The sequence below is a fragment of the Procambarus clarkii genome, chromosome 64 (assembly GCF_040958095.1).
Source record: "Procambarus clarkii isolate CNS0578487 chromosome 64, FALCON_Pclarkii_2.0, whole genome shotgun sequence".
Lineage (NCBI taxonomy): Eukaryota > Metazoa > Arthropoda > Malacostraca > Decapoda > Cambaridae > Procambarus > Procambarus clarkii.
Window position 1 is genome coordinate 16043104 of NC_091213.1, and position 16373 is coordinate 16059476.

The 16373-nt window shown below is 39.1% G+C and overlaps 1 protein-coding gene across 2 annotated transcripts in view; it reads left to right on the forward strand.

The window, feature by feature from the left end:
• Window positions 1–16373, forward strand: part of LOC123768896 (uncharacterized oxidoreductase YjmC) — a 271384-nt gene that overhangs the window by 222263 nt on the left and 32748 nt on the right. For both annotated transcript variants that reach the window (XM_069309228.1, XM_069309229.1), the window contains 3 exons: window positions 464–659; window positions 1400–1554; window positions 1885–1995. In XM_069309228.1, coding sequence (XP_069165329.1) covers window positions 464–659; window positions 1400–1554; window positions 1885–1995 — 462 coding nt within the window. The remainder of the gene's footprint in view (window positions 1–463; window positions 660–1399; window positions 1555–1884; window positions 1996–16373) is intronic.

Genomic DNA, 16373 nt, shown 5'->3' on the forward strand with positions numbered 1-16373 from the left:
GGTACCTATTTTTCTGCTAGGTAACAGGGGCATAGGGTGTAAGAAACTCTGCCCATTGTTTCTCGCCGGCGCCTGGGATCGAACCCAGGACCACAGGATCACAAGTCCAGCGTGCTGTCCGCTCGGCCGACCTTAGGATAAACTTATATTTCAAATTTGTTTTTAATGGTTATACAGCAACAGAAATAAGCATTTCATGCTGTATATTTGATTGGTTAAATATTAATATTAAGTAAATATGTGGGATGAGGTTCCCCACAACCAGTCAGATAACTTGGAGATACACGAGAAAACCTCCGGATTATCAGACTCCTGGGTTATGTAAAATTCTAATTACCTGACTCAGAGTGCATTTAATTTGAATAATGAAGAGAACAACGTTCAACGAATAATGAGGCAAGGAATATTATAGAAGATTATTATGAAGTCTATAAAATATATTAATAAATAATTTCTTGCAAAGGTGGAGGTTGCACAATTATATAACAAAGCCATGCCAGAAGGATGGGGCTTAGACAAGCAGGGCAGGACGACGACGGACCCCGCCGCCTGCCTGGACCACGGCTTCCTCCTGCCCCTCGGGGCAACCGAACTGCACTCCAGCTACAAGGGCTTCGGTCTCGGCATGATGGTCGAGATACTTTGTGGCATTATGTCGGGTAAATACGTTTCAGTTAAGGCCGTTCCTTATTTACTTGACATATTAGGTTATGTCAAAAACAAATTAAGATGGAAATAACCAGAAAACTAATTATTCTAATTTGATATCTGACACTAAATACATTAGAGCAAACATGTCTTGATACAAAGATATGAATGGCAAATTATAATTAATCCAAACTTCTATGTCTTCACTTGTAACTACAAATACCATTGGAACGTAGAACGTGATTCCTTGCTGAACTAGCTGCTAGAAGCCGCCGTATTCCATTAAACCCAAGATTTGTTTAATTAATATATATACTTCCCATTTGTTTGTCCCAGGATAATGGTCCCAGTAAATAATGTTTGTTGTATTCCTAAACATATTCATATAATATTTGCAGTTAAAACGATTGACATAAAAACTGTTTAGAAATATTGTACAATTAAACTTGAGGCATTAAAAAATCCAAACTGTACTGTACAATAGGAAAGGAAAAGCAGTCATAAAAATTAACACCTTGAAAAATAAGAAGGAGAATAGAAGTGATTTTTTTCACAAACTAAACTTTGAGAGACTGTTCCAAAGTTAATGATTACTTCTGTAGCCTCTCGCTCTGCAATGTATTGAACTCCTTCTCAACACATGGCCTTTTTAAAGACCATTTTATTAGTAGTTTTCATAAAAGTTAATTGAAGGTAGAAGTAAATCGAAACGCATTATTTATTCTGGTATATGTTTTGTTTCATATATAAGGAGCACCTTATGGTCAGAATTTAAACACCCGGAACAGATCCTCCGTCCCAGCAGACCTCAGTCAGTGTTTCGTTGCCATCGACCCAAGCTTCTTTGCCTCTGGGTTCCAAGACCGCATGAGTGACTTTATGGATCAATGTCGCAACATGGAGCCTGTAAGCAGTAACTAATTTTAGAAACTTTATGTATTTTATTTTTGGAATGTTCATTTAAAGTTACTGGAAGTGGGTTATAACAGAAATGTTTAGAACAATTTTGAATTATTGTAAGAATAAAAGTGAACAGAGTAGTTACAATATACTCAGTAGAATATATTATGACATTTTTGCATTATTTTTAAAACGCCAAAGAAGTACTTAACTGAATACAGTAATTGAAACAGTCACTTGCTATGCAATAGCCTATTAGCCCTGGTGGTACTCGGATTGAAAAATTAAAATCTGCTTCAGTATTGAGGATGAGTGCAGTAGCTTACTGTGTTCCAGGTTGACAAGAGCAGACCAGTACAGGTGCCGGGTGACCCAGAGCGGGCCAACGCTCAGAAGGTGAAATCGGACCAAGGTATAACTTACCATATCAACCAAGTCAGAGAATCTGTAAGTACTGACAGTTATTTTAAGCAGGTTTTTAGACTGATTAATACAAAATAAATTAAAGATATGCATGAATTGAAGAACTTAGAACATGTTGTGAAATGTTTTTCAAGTTTAACAAATACACTATGCAACAATTGTTTTGAATTTTGCAAAAATTTTCCAGAACAAAAATTCAGTTGTAGATTAGGATTGCCATACGTCTTTATTTTCCACGACACGTTCTGGATTCCGGTGCCAAATTTTAGCGTCCAGAAATAATTTTTTAAATTCTCCAAACGTCCAAAATGTCAGCTTCCATCACTTAAAATCATATATCATATCATATCATAAATCATATGTCGTACCTAGTAGCCAGAACGCATTTCTCAGCCTACTATGCAAGGCCCGATTTGCCTAATAAGCCAAGTTTTCCTGAATTAATATATTTTCTCAATTTTTTTTCTTATGAAATGATAAAGCTACCTATTTCATTATGTACGAGGTCAATTTTTTTTTTATTGGAGTTAAAATTAACGTAGATATATGACCGAACCTAACCAACCCTACCTAACCTAACCTAACCTATCTTTATAGGTTAGGTAAGGTTAGGTAGCCGAAAAAATTAGGTTAGGTTAGGTTAGGTAGTCAAAAAACAATTAATTCATGAAAACTTGGCTTATTAGGCAAAACGGGCCTTGCATAGTAGGCTGACAAGTGCGTTCTGGCTACTAGGTACGACATATATATATATATATATATATATATATATATATATATATATATATATATATATATATATATATATATAACTGAAAACTCACACCCCAGAAGTGACTCGAACCCATACTCCCAAGTTTTCAGTTGCATATTGTCCTGGGGACCATTCAGGCTTGTTCGCATTTGTGTTCCTCACGTGTGCCCCAAAGAATGAGGTGATTTGGTAAAATGCTATGCCCAAGATTACTATCCGAGTGCCGGCGGTGGGGTGGTTCAAATAGCCTCGGCTATCACCTCATTTTGTCCGGTCGTGATGGTCAAGTGGATTAAGGCGTCTTGTACATACCAGTTGCGTTGCTTCTGGGAGTATGGGTTCGAGTCACTTCTGGGGTGTGAGTTTTCAGTTGCATATTGTCCTGGGGACCATTCAGGCTTGTTCGCATTTGTGTTCCTCACGTGTGCCCCAAAGAATGAGGTGATTTGGTAAAATGCTATGCCCAAGATTACTATCCGAGTGCCGGCGGTGGGGTGGTTCAAATAGCCTCGGCTATCACCTCATTTTGTCCGGTCGTGATGGTCAAGTGGATTAAGGCGTCTTGTACATACCAGTTGCGTTGCTTCTGGGAGTATGGGTTCGAGTCACTTCTGGGGTGTGAGTTTTCAGTTGCATATTGTCCTGGGGACCATTCAGGCTTGTTCGCATTTGTGTTCCTCACGTGTGCCCCAAAGAATGAGGTGATTTGGTAAAATGCTATGCCCAAGATTACTATCCGAGTGCCGGCGGTGGGGTGGTTCAAATAGCCTCGGCTATCACCTCATTTTGTCCGGTCGTGATGGTCAAGTAGATTAAGGCGTCTTGTACATACCAGTTGCGTTGCTTCTGGGAGTATGGGTTCGAGTCACTTCTGGGGTGTGAGTTTTCAGTTGCATATTGTCCTGGTGACCATTCAGGCTTGTTCGCATTTGTGTTCCTCACGTGTGCCCCAAAGAATGAGGTGATTTGGTAAAATGCTATGCCCAAGATTACTATCCGAGTGCCGGCGGTGGGGTGGTTCAAATAGCCTCGGCTATCACCTCATTTTGTCCGGTCGTGATGGTCAAGTGGATTAAGGCGTCTTGTACATACCAGTTGCGTTGCTTCTGGGAGTATGGGGTCGAGTCACTTCTGGGGTGTGAGTTTTCAGTTGCATATTGTCCTGGGGACCATTCAGGCTTGTTCGCATTTGTGTTCCTCACGTGTGCCCCAAAGAATGAGGTGATTTGGTAAAATGCTATGCCCAAGATTACTATCCGAGTGCCGGCGGTGGGGTGGTTCAAATAGCCTCGGCTATCACCTCATTTTGTCCGGTCGTGATGGTCAAGTGGATTAAGGCGTCTTGTACATACCAGTTGCGTTGCTTCTGGGAGTATGGGTTCGAGTCACTTCTGGGGTGTGAGTTTTCAGTTGCATATTGTCCTGGGGACCATTCAGGCTTGTTCGCATATATATATATATATATATATATATATATATATATATATATATATATATATATATATATATATATATATATGTGTGTGTGTGTGTGTGTGTATCACGAAAATAAACACGTGATTAAGAATGTGACAATGTCAGACCACGGAGGAAAATGAAACAGGAATTTCCTTTAGCAAAGGAAATTCCTGTTTCATTTTCCTCCGTGGTCTGACATTGTCATATATATATATATATATATATATATATATATATATATATATATATATATATATATATATATATTTATATTTTCTCAATTTTTTTCTGGGTCTCTGGGTTCCAAGACCGCATGAGTGACTTTATGGATCAATGTCGCAACATGGAGCCTGTAAGCAGTAACTAATTTTAGAAACTTTATGTATTTTATATATATATATATATATATATATATATATATATATATATATATATATATATATATATATATATATATATACATATATATATATATATATATATATATATATATATATATATATATATATATATATATATATATATATATATATATCACCTCTGGGCCACAACTTTATGTATATATATCACCTCTGGAGCACCTCTGGGCCACAATGCCATTGCTGCAGTCCTTGACGAAAAGTTTAGAGACCTAAAGAGGATGGAAGAGAGAATTGGGGACTTGGACTCCCACGATGCCCTCTACCTTCTCACAAAGTGCCTTACCTTGCCCAGGCTAACATACTTCTTAAGGTGTGCACCAACTTTTGGCAACCCACTTCTAAATCAATATGATGAGCTCCTCAGGTCAATATTCAGGAAGGCGCTCAACCTAGATTTAGATGACAGTCAGTGGGACCAAGCAACACTACCAGTGAGATTTGGAGGGATAGGCATACGAAAGGCAACTGAGGTAGCACTTCCAGCATTCTTATCCTCATGTACAGCAGCCAACGAATTGGTAGGGCAGATCCTACCAGAGCGTATGAGAGAGACAGCGGGAACTCATGATCAAACGTTCATCGAAGCAGCCAGACAATGGGACACCATTGCACACCCTCAACCCCGACCACAAGTCCCAAAAGACCACAAGCAGGCCCACTGGGATAGCCCCATAATGGAAAAGACTGTCACAGCAATGATTGACAACGCTGATGCTGAAAACAAAGCCCGCCTCCTAGCGGTAACAGCACCCCACGCCGGGGATTTTTTATTTGCTGTGCCCAATGCAGCCCTGGGAACTCGCCTCAGTCATGACGCTCTCCGCATTGGAGTTGCCCTTCGCCTTGCCGCCCCGATCCTCACCGAACATAGGTGCATCTACGGAACTGCGATGGCAGACCAATATGGTCGTCATGGTCTGGTATGTCGTAAATCACAGGGTAAAATCGCAAGACATGAAGAAGTCAACGACATCATCAAGAGGAGCCTCGCCACAGCCCGCTGCCCGGCACAAAGAGAACCACACTTATCCAGACCTAACGACCCTCAGAAGCGCCCTGATGGGGTCACCTTGCTACCTTGGAAGGATGGTAAGCAAGTGGTATGGGACTACACGTGCGCTGCCACACTGGCCAGTACCTACCTCCACTACAGCACACGTGAAAGCGGTGGTGCTGCTTCTTTCAGGGAATCGCAGAAAATTATTAAATACAGAGGTCTAGCACGCTGCTACAGCTTTGTTCCGATCGGCTCGGAGACCCTCGGTTCGTGGGGAAAATGTGCATTGAAGTTCCTGAAGGAATTGGGGGACAAATTGATCAGTGCTACAAAAGACCAGAGAGCAAAAAGTTTCTTGTTCCAGCGCCTCAGTGTTGCGATTCAGAGGGGAAATGCCTGTTGCGTCTTGGGCACTAGTCCAACTTCAGAGGAATTCGAAGAAGTGTTTGACTTGCAACAATGATCGAACCCGTCTGTGACATTCATCAATGTTTCCCATTGTTGTGTTTTTCAAGAGATCCATAACCTTTAAGCACCTTTTTGCATTATTATTTTTGTATCAACCCATGTATATCTTGTAACCATCAAATGCATAATAAAGCACAAAAAATAAAAAAGGAAGGGGGTGGTAGGAGAAAAGCACACAGAAACTGTATTGGAGGGGATCTAAACATTCCCTCTAATGCGTTATGCGTGGTTTCCTCCGAGGCTATGGGTCCCCCTTCTTCCAGCTAGAGGTGGTACTCTTTATGTGTATATATATATATATATATATATATATATATATATATATATATATATATATATATATATATATATATATATATATATATATATATATATATATATATATATATATATATATATATGTCGTACCTAGTAGCCAGAACTCACTTCTCAGCCTACTATGCATGGCCCGATTTGCCTAATAAGCCAAGTTTTCCTAATTAATATATTTTCTCTAAATTTTTTCTTATGAAATGATAAAGCTACCCATTTCATTATGTATGAGTTCATTTTTTTTTCATTGGAGTTAAAATTAACGTAGATATATGACCGAACCTAACCAACCCTACCTAACCTAACCTAACCTATCTCTATAAGTTAGGTTTGGTTATGTAGCCGAAAAAGTTAGGTTAGGTTAGGTTAGGTAGGTTCGGTAGCCGAAAAACAATTAATTCATGAAAACTTGGCTTATTAGGCAAATCGGGCCTTGCATAGTAGGCTGAGAAGTGAGTTCTGGCTACTAGGTACGACATATATATATATATATATATATATTTTATTAAATATGACCGAAAAAGTAAGATTAATAATTCTAACACGAATTTTCTCAATCTTTCGTACATTATGCTTCACTGTTGGAGGTAAATCAAAAATCACTTCTCCAAAATTCATTTTTATTTCTAGTCTGACGCGACACGGGCGCGTTTCGTAAAACTTATTACATTTTCAAAGACTTCACAAATACACAACTGATTAGAACTTGCATTTCCCTGATTTTATATCTACTTTTGAGTGAGGTGGGAAGGGTGATGTGGCATTACATTTGAGTGGGGTGGGAAGGATGATGTGGCATTAGAGGATATTAATAGGGTATTAAAAGTATCAACACAAGACAGAACACGAAACAATGGATATTGAATAGAAGTGTTTGTAGAAAGCCTATTGGTCCATATTTCTTGATGCTTCTATATTGGAGCGGAGTCTTGAGGTGGGTAGAATATAGTTGTGCAATAATTGGCTGTTGATTGCTGGTGTTGACTTCTTGATGTGTAGTGCCTCGCAAACGTCAAGCCGCCTGCTATCGCTGTATCTATCGATGATTTCTGTGTTGTTTACTAGGATTTCTCTGGCGATGGTTTGGTTATGGGAAGAGATTATATGTTCCTTAATGGAGCCCTGTTGTTTATGCATCGTTAAACGCCTAGAAAGAGATGTTGTTGTCTTGCCTATATACTGGGTTTTTTGGAGCTTACAGTCCCCAAGGGGGCATTTGAAGGCATAGACGACGTTAGTCTCTTTTAAAGCGTTCTGTTTCGTGTCTGGAGAGTTTCTCATGAGTAGGCTGGCCGTTTTTCTGGTTTTATAGTAAATCGTCAGTTGTATCCTCTGATTTTTGTCTGTAGGGATAACGTTTCTATTAACAATATCTTTCAGGACCCTTTCCTCTGTTTTATGAGCTGTGGAAAAGAAGTTCCTGTAAAATAGTCTAATAGGGGGTATAGGTGTTGTGTTAGTTGTCTCTTCAGAGGTTGCATGGCTTTTCACTTTCCTTCTTATGATGTCTTCGATGAAACCATTGGAGAAGCCGTTATTGACTAGAACCTGCCTTACCCTACAGAGTTCTTCGTCGACTTGCTTCCATTCTGAGCTGTGGCTGAGAGCACGGTCGACGTATGCGTTAACAACACTCCTCTTGTACCTGTCAGGGCAGTCGCTGTTGGCATTTAGGCACATTCCTATGTTTGTTTCCTTTGTGTAGACTGCAGTGTGGAAACCTCCGCCCTTTTCCATGACTGTTACATCTAGAAAAGGCAGCTTCCCATCCTTTTCCGTCTCGTAAGTGAAACGCAGCACGGAACTCTGCTCAAATGCCTCCTTCAGCTCCTGCAGATGTCTGACATCAGGTACCTGTGTAAAAATGTCGTCAACATACCTGCAGTATATGGCCGGTTTCAAGTTCATGTCGACTAAGACTTTTTGCTCGATGGTACCCATGTAGAAGTTTGCAAACAGGACACCTAGGGGAGAACCCATAGCGACCCCATCTACTTGCTTATACATATGCCCATCCGGGCTCAAGAAGGGTGCCTCTTTAGTACAAGCTTGGAGTAGTTTCCTCAGAATACTTTCTGGCATGTCAAGAGGAGTACAGGCTGGATCACGATACACTCTGTCGGCTATCATTCCGATTGTCTCGTCCACAGGTACGTTGGTAAACAGCGATTCTACGTCCAACGAGGCTCTTATCCCTGTGGCCCGTGCGCCCCGCAGTAAGTCCACAAATTCCTTTGGAGACTTCAGGCTGAAGGCGCAAGGAACATAAGGAGTCAGCAGGCCGTTGAGTCGCTTTGCCAATCTGTACGTGGGTGTGGGTATCTGGCTAATGATTGGCCGAAGTGGGTTTCCAGGCTTGTGCGTCTTGACATTTCCATACGCATATCCAGGTTTATATGGATATGTCAAGACGCACAAGCCTGGAAACCCACTTCGGCCAATCATTAGCCAGATACCCACACCCACGTACAGATTGGCAAAGCGACTCAACGGCCTGCTGACTCCTTATGTTCCTTGCGCCTTCAGCCTGAAGTCTCCAAAGGAATTTGTGGACTTACTGCGGGGCGCACGGGCCACAGGGATAAGAGCCTCGTTGGACGTAGAATCGCTGTTTACCAACGTACCTGTGGACGAGACAATCGGAATGATAGCCGACAGAGTGTATCGTGATCCAGCCTGTACTCCTCTTGACATGCCAGAAAGTATTCTGAGGAAACTACTCCAAGCTTGTACTAAAGAGGCACCCTTCTTGAGCCCGGATGGGCATATGTATAAGCAAGTAGATGGGGTCGCTATGGGTTCTCCCCTAGGTGTCCTGTTTGCAAACTTCTACATGGGTACCATCGAGCAAAAAGTCTTAGTCGACATGAACTTGAAACCGGCCATATACTGCAGGTATGTTGACGACATTTTTACACAGGTACCTGATGTCAGACATCTGCAGGAGCTGAAGGAGGCATTTGAGCAGAGTTCCGTGCTGCGTTTCACTTACGAGACGGAAAAGGATGGGAAGCTGCCTTTTCTAGATGTAACAGTCATGGAAAAGGGCGGAGGTTTCCACACTGCAGTCTACACAAAGGAAACAAACATAGGAATGTGCCTAAATGCCAACAGCGACTGCCCTGACAGGTACAAGAGGAGTGTTGTTAACGCATACGTCGACCGTGCTCTCAGCCACAGCTCAGAATGGAAGCAAGTCGACGAAGAACTCTGTAGGGTAAGGCAGGTTCTAGTCAATAACGGCTTCTCCAATGGTTTCATCGAAGACATCATAAGAAGGAAAGTGAAAAGCCATGCAACCTCTGAAGAGACAACTAACACAACACCTATACCCCCTATTAGACTATTTTACAGGAACTTCTTTTCCACAGCTCATAAAACAGAGGAAAGGGTCCTGAAAGATATTGTTAATAGAAACGTTATCCCTACAGACAAAAATCAGAGGATACAACTGACGATTTACTATAAAACCAGAAAAACGGCCAGCCTACTCATGAGAAACTCTCCAGACACGAAACAGAACGCTTTAAAAGAGACTAACGTCGTCTATGCCTTCAAATGCCCCCTTGGGGACTGTAAGCTCCAAAAAACCCAGTATATAGGCAAGACAACAACATCTCTTTCTAGGCGTTTAACGATGCATAAACAACAGGGCTCCATTAAGGAACATATAATCTCTTCCCATAACCAAACCATCGCCAGAGAAATCCTAGTAAACAACACAGAAATCATCGATAGATACAGCGATAGCAGGCGGCTTGACGTTTGCGAGGCACTACACATCAAGAAGTCAACACCAGCAATCAACAGCCAATTATTGCACAACTATATTCTACCCACCTCAAGACTCCGCTCCAATATAGAAGCATCAAGAAATATGGACCAATAGGCTTTCTACAAACACTTCTATTCAATATCCATTGTTTCGTGTTCTGTCTTGTGTTGATACTTTTAATACCCTATTAATATCCTCTAATGCCACATCATCCTTCCCACCCCACTCAAATGTAATGCCACATCACCCTTCCCACCTCACTCAAAAGTAGATATAAAATCAGGGAAATGCAAGTTCTAATCAGTTGTGTATTTGTGAAGTCTTTGAAAATGTAATAAGTTTTACGAAACGCGCCCGTGTCGCGTCAGACTAGAAATAAAAATGAATTTTGGAGAAGTGATTTTTGATTTACCTCCAACAGTGAAGCATAATGTACGAAAGATTGAGAAAATTCGTGTTAGAATTATTAATCTTACTTTTTCGGTCATATTTAATAAAATATGTCTACAGGAAAGACTGCTACCAAAATATACTAATATATATATATATATATATATATATATATATATATATATATATATATATATATATATATATATATATATATAGTAGTAATTTTCTCTAATTTTTTTCTTATGAAATGATAAAGCTACCCATTTCATTATGTATGAGGTCAATTTTTTTTTATTGGAGTTAAAATTAATGTAGATATATGACCGAACCTAACCAACCCTACCTAACCTAACCTAACCTATCTTTATAGGTTAGGTTAGGTTAGGTAGCCGAAAAAGTTAGGTTAGGTTAGGTTAGGTAGGTTAGGTAGTCGAAAAACAATTAATTCATGAAAACTTGGCTTATTAGGCAAATCAGGCCTTGCATAGTTGGCTGAGAAGTGCGTTCTGGCTACTAGGTACGACATATATATATATATATATATATATATATATATATATATATATATATATATATATATATATATATATATATATATATATATATATATATATATATATATATATATATATGTCGTACCTAGTAGCCAGAACGCACTTCTATGCCTACTATGCATGGCCCGATTTGCCTAATAAGCCAAGTTTTCATGAATTAATTGTTTTTCGACTACCTAACCTACCTAACCTAACCTAACTTTTTCGGCTACCTAACCTAACCTATAAAAATAGGTTAGGTAGGGTTGGTTAGGTTCGGTCATATATCTACGTTAATTTTAACCCCGATAAAAAAAATTGACCTCATACGTAATGAAATGGGTAGCTTTATCATTTCATAAGAAAAAAATTAGAGAAAATATATTATTTCCGGAAAATTTGGCTTATTAGGCAAATCGGGCCTTGCATAGTAGGCCGAGAAATGTGTTCTGGCTACTAGGTACGACATATATATATATATATATATATATATATATATATATATATATATATATATATATATATATATATATATATATATATATATATATATATATATATGCCTATACTTGCTTAACCCACAAGTGAAGATTAACAACCTTTGGACAACACCCACCAGTGGGCCTCGAACCCAGAGAGCACAACTACCTTCCAGTAGCTGCCATAACTAGTACACCTTAACCCACTACACCATCAGACCCTTAAAAGAAGTAGAGACTTCGAGATATATATACACCTCAAATATCTCCACTTCCCAAGGGCACTAGACTAGTGAGAGGTTACTATGCGTTTATATATATATATATATATATATATATATATATATATATATATATATATATATATATATATATATATATATATATATATATATATATATATATATATATATGTATATGTATATGTATATGTATATATATATATATATATATATATATATATATATATATATATATATATATATATATATATATATATATATATATATATATTATATATATATATTTATATATTTATATATATATATTTATATATATATATATTTATATATATATTTATATATATATATTTATATATATATATATATTTATATATATATATTTATATATATATATATATATATTTAAATATATATTTATATATATATATTTATATATATATATTTATATATATATATTTATATATATATATATATATATATATTTAAATATATATTTATATATATATATTTATATATATATATTTATATATATATATATAATGTTTATATATAATATATATATATATATTTATATATATATATATGTATATTTATATATATATATATGTATATATATATATATATATATATATATATATATATATATATATATATATATATATATATATATATTTATATATATATATATATATATATATATATATATATATATATATGGTCAACATATGTTAACACTGTTAACATATTTCTTTCATACAAATCAATACAAGTTTCAACTAATCTACATACCTCTCTTCACTCTCTGCTAAAAGAAACTATATTATCTGCATATACCAAGTTTGGCATGTCTAATTCCTCACATTTGGCATATTTTTCACGTTTCGGCTTGACTGTAGACTTCTCCACAAAGTTCAACATTGCCTTCTGATTTTCCCGAAGCATTTCTCTCATTCTGCACACAGCCTGGCTTTTGTGGCCTGGGCAGGGGCCCCAATACCAAAATAATTTTGACCATTAGTTGGAAGGAACGTTGAAAGGAAGGGTCCCCCCCATCCCAATCCTTCAACTCGACAGCGGGTATGAGGTTCTTTCTACCATATTGGTGTGGTGTAGGTTCTTTTGTTCCTGTGCTATTAAATATAACTGAGGAGGCGAAAGTTTTGTTCTGTGAGGTGCGTTATCTGTCAGGGGTGAAAGATAGCGTTATCGGTGAGGGGGTGTTATCTGTGAGGGGAGAGATGGCGTTATCTATGAAGGGTGAGGTGTGTTATCTGTGAGGGGAGAGATGGTGTTATCTGTGACGGGGAGAGATGGTGTTATCTGTCAGGGGAGAGATGGTGTTATCTGTGAGGGGAGAGATGGCGTGATGTCAGGGGTGAGAGGAAGATGCCTCCGACACCGAGTCTCCCCTATATATATCGAATACATCGACTACGTTATCGAATACATGGAAAGTTAAGGATAGTCTGAAGGCAGCCAGGGAAAGTTAAGGATAGTCTGAAGGCAGGCAGGGAAAGTTAAGGATAGTCTGAAGGCAGGCAGGGATGGTTGAGGATGGTCTGAAGGCAGGCAGGGAAAGTTAAGGATAGTCTGAAGGCAGGCAGGGATGGTTGAGGGTAGTCTGAAGGCAGGCAGGGAAAGTTAAGGATAGTCTGAAGGCAGGCAGGGAAGGATGAGGATAGTCTGAAGGCAGGCAGGGAAGGTTGAGGATAGTCTGAGGGCAGGCAGAGGAGGTTAAGGATAGTCTGAAGGCAGGCAGGGATGGTTGAGGATAGTCTGAAGGCAGGGAAAGTTAAGGATAGTTTGGAGACAGACAGGGAAAGTTAAGGATAGTCTGGAGGTAGGCAGGGAAGGTTGAGGATAGTCTGAAAGCAGGCAGGGAAGGTTTAGGATAGTCTGAAAGCAGGCAGAGGAAAGTTAAGGATAGTCTGAAAGCAGAATGGAATGAATGGAGAATGGAGGCCTGACAGAGCGAGAGAAAGATGAATAGATGATTGGAAGAGAAAAACAAATTATTTACGAGACAAGGTCTTGGCAAACACACATTCCACATGCTTCCCTGGCGGCAGCAGTCTATCCCTCCCTGCAACACACGTCTGGGGCTCAACACCGCCTCCTAAGACATCTTAACAACACCCGCGATGATTCACTCATTTCCTTGTTGCTCCGCGGCAATTTACGGGCGTTTTCCCCGAGGAGTCGTCTGCTCCCGTCTCCTTGGATATGTAAGTAGCGACACAAAGTATCGGAGCTCCAGTATTGTTGACGAACTCTCTCTCTCTTCTCTGCAAGATATAGGATATATGTGCATCTACAGAATGCAAAAAATGGATGTAAAACAGCATGTGTTACATTAAATATACTATGTAGGATATGTTGAAATTATGTGTAACACAGTCGATGTGGGCTGGGGCATGTGAGGTGTGTGTGGTATCTTCAGGGAAATAAGGGGCAGTAGGCTGACTGTTGATAGTTGAATTTGTGTTTCATATGTAGTGCTTCGGTTATGTCAGATCCTGTATTTATTGTGTTGGTAATGATACTTTGTTGTTTGTGCTTTGTCGAGAACCTTGATAGATGGGTTGGTTTTCTTGTCTATATATTGAGATATCAGTTAATCTCTTATTCACAAGGCCCTGCCATACTCTACCGAGTCCCACTCAACCAGCTTCCAACTAGAGCTGTGTGTGAGAGCACTGTTGTGGCAGGCGTCCACAACACTCCACATGTTCCTGTCACAGTCAGCATGTCCCGTAATATGTTGATTATGATGTGTCTATATATGTGAACACGTTGTACTGAACGGGGTGAGAATAGCTTGAGCTACCTCATCCCTTTGTGTGTGTGTTTATACCTCAAAAAACTTATTTCAATTTGTATTTGTATCTGTCACCTCAACTACTAGCATTAAGGCACATTCCCCTGAGATGGGGTCAGGATAAGGGTTTGGGATAGAACGGGGAGGAAGGAATGGTGCCAAACCACTTGGGACGGTCAGGGATTGAACACCGACTTGCATGAAGGGAAACCATCGCTCTACCGTCCTACCCAAATGGTTGGGGACCAAATGCCTATTTCCCTTATACTAAGCTTCCTGGCTTTATATACTCTGGTTCTGCGTTCAGCCATGAACTACTTATCCCAATAGTTGCAGCTATGGCTCTAATTATCTTAAATGAACGTCCATAGACGACATTAAGTATTTGCCTTATCCCTTTCTGTAATAAAATGGGGGTTCCTTTCTTAAGGAACTCCACCCCGTGAATGATGACGGGCTAATACATCAACCTTCCCCCTATTATCAACCATTAAGAAAACATCGGCCAACTACGTTACTCTAATGTTGACCAGACCACACACTAGGAGGTGAAGGGACGACGACGTTTCGGTCCGTTCTGGACCATTCTCAATCGACTTGAGAATGGTCCAGGACGGACCGAAACGTCGTCGTCCCTTCACCTTCTAGTGTGTGGTCTGGTCAACTTACTTTAGCCACGTTATTGTGACTCATCGCCTGCACGTTACTCTAATATATAACGTTTATTATAGTATTAAAACTATATTATAACTAAATATTAATTTAGTTATTAACTAAATAACCAAAATTAGATTTGGATTTGTTCATTTGATGCATCACGCTATTGTAATTTCTGTATGTGTAGTGAACCAAAATTAGGTTCACTACACATACAGAAACCTGAGACGGCCCTATGAAGAATTACTGGGAATTGGACGCGTAAAATAGCGCAGTGGTTATCGGGGACAATATATTTTCCTGTCCATAGTGGGAACTATCATGTCATTAGCCCCAGGTACTGTAGCATGATAGCCGATGTGATTAATTCCCTTTTGCAGGTGTTGATGAGGTATTGCTACCGCAGCAATAGATATAATTGCACATTGCAAGCGATCATTCTAAGGTTGACCCTTAGGAATTCTTTATTCATTCTTAGGAAATCTGTATTTTGATCTTGGGCGGGGAGGGGGGGAGGCGGGGAGTTCGAAATAAGCCTAACATATATAAACTGTCCCCCGACACGATGAATTATTTATATCTCATTACGTGTTGTTGTCTATCACGTTGCTGTCTATGTGATCGGCGGATCGAGGCTCAAAGTCTCCAGTTGAATGAAATTAATAAAAATGTAATAAATAAAAAACCACTTATTCAGTAGAGGTTTATTAAATAGAATACTTGTACTCAATCTACATTCTGCACGAGAAACATATTGATTAAACATTCATATATTAAGGGAAACATACATCACCAAATGTTACATATAATCATCCAAAACAATGAAACTGCAAAAGCAATTTCCGTAGTTCACAATCACTTTCGCGTACATTACTGCTGGGTATATAGTAGTGTCTGCTGCTATGAGCACTCCAGGAGGTCCTCCTGCTCTCCTCGTTATTATTGATGTCCATGTTCACATCAATGTCGTTTCTGCTATCGTTAGACGTAGAGTTCATGTCAGTGTCGTTTCTGCTATCGTTAGACGTAGAGTTCATGTCAGTGTCAAAGTTATCAATGTTCCTGGTGACGTTATCGTTTTCTCTCGTCATCTC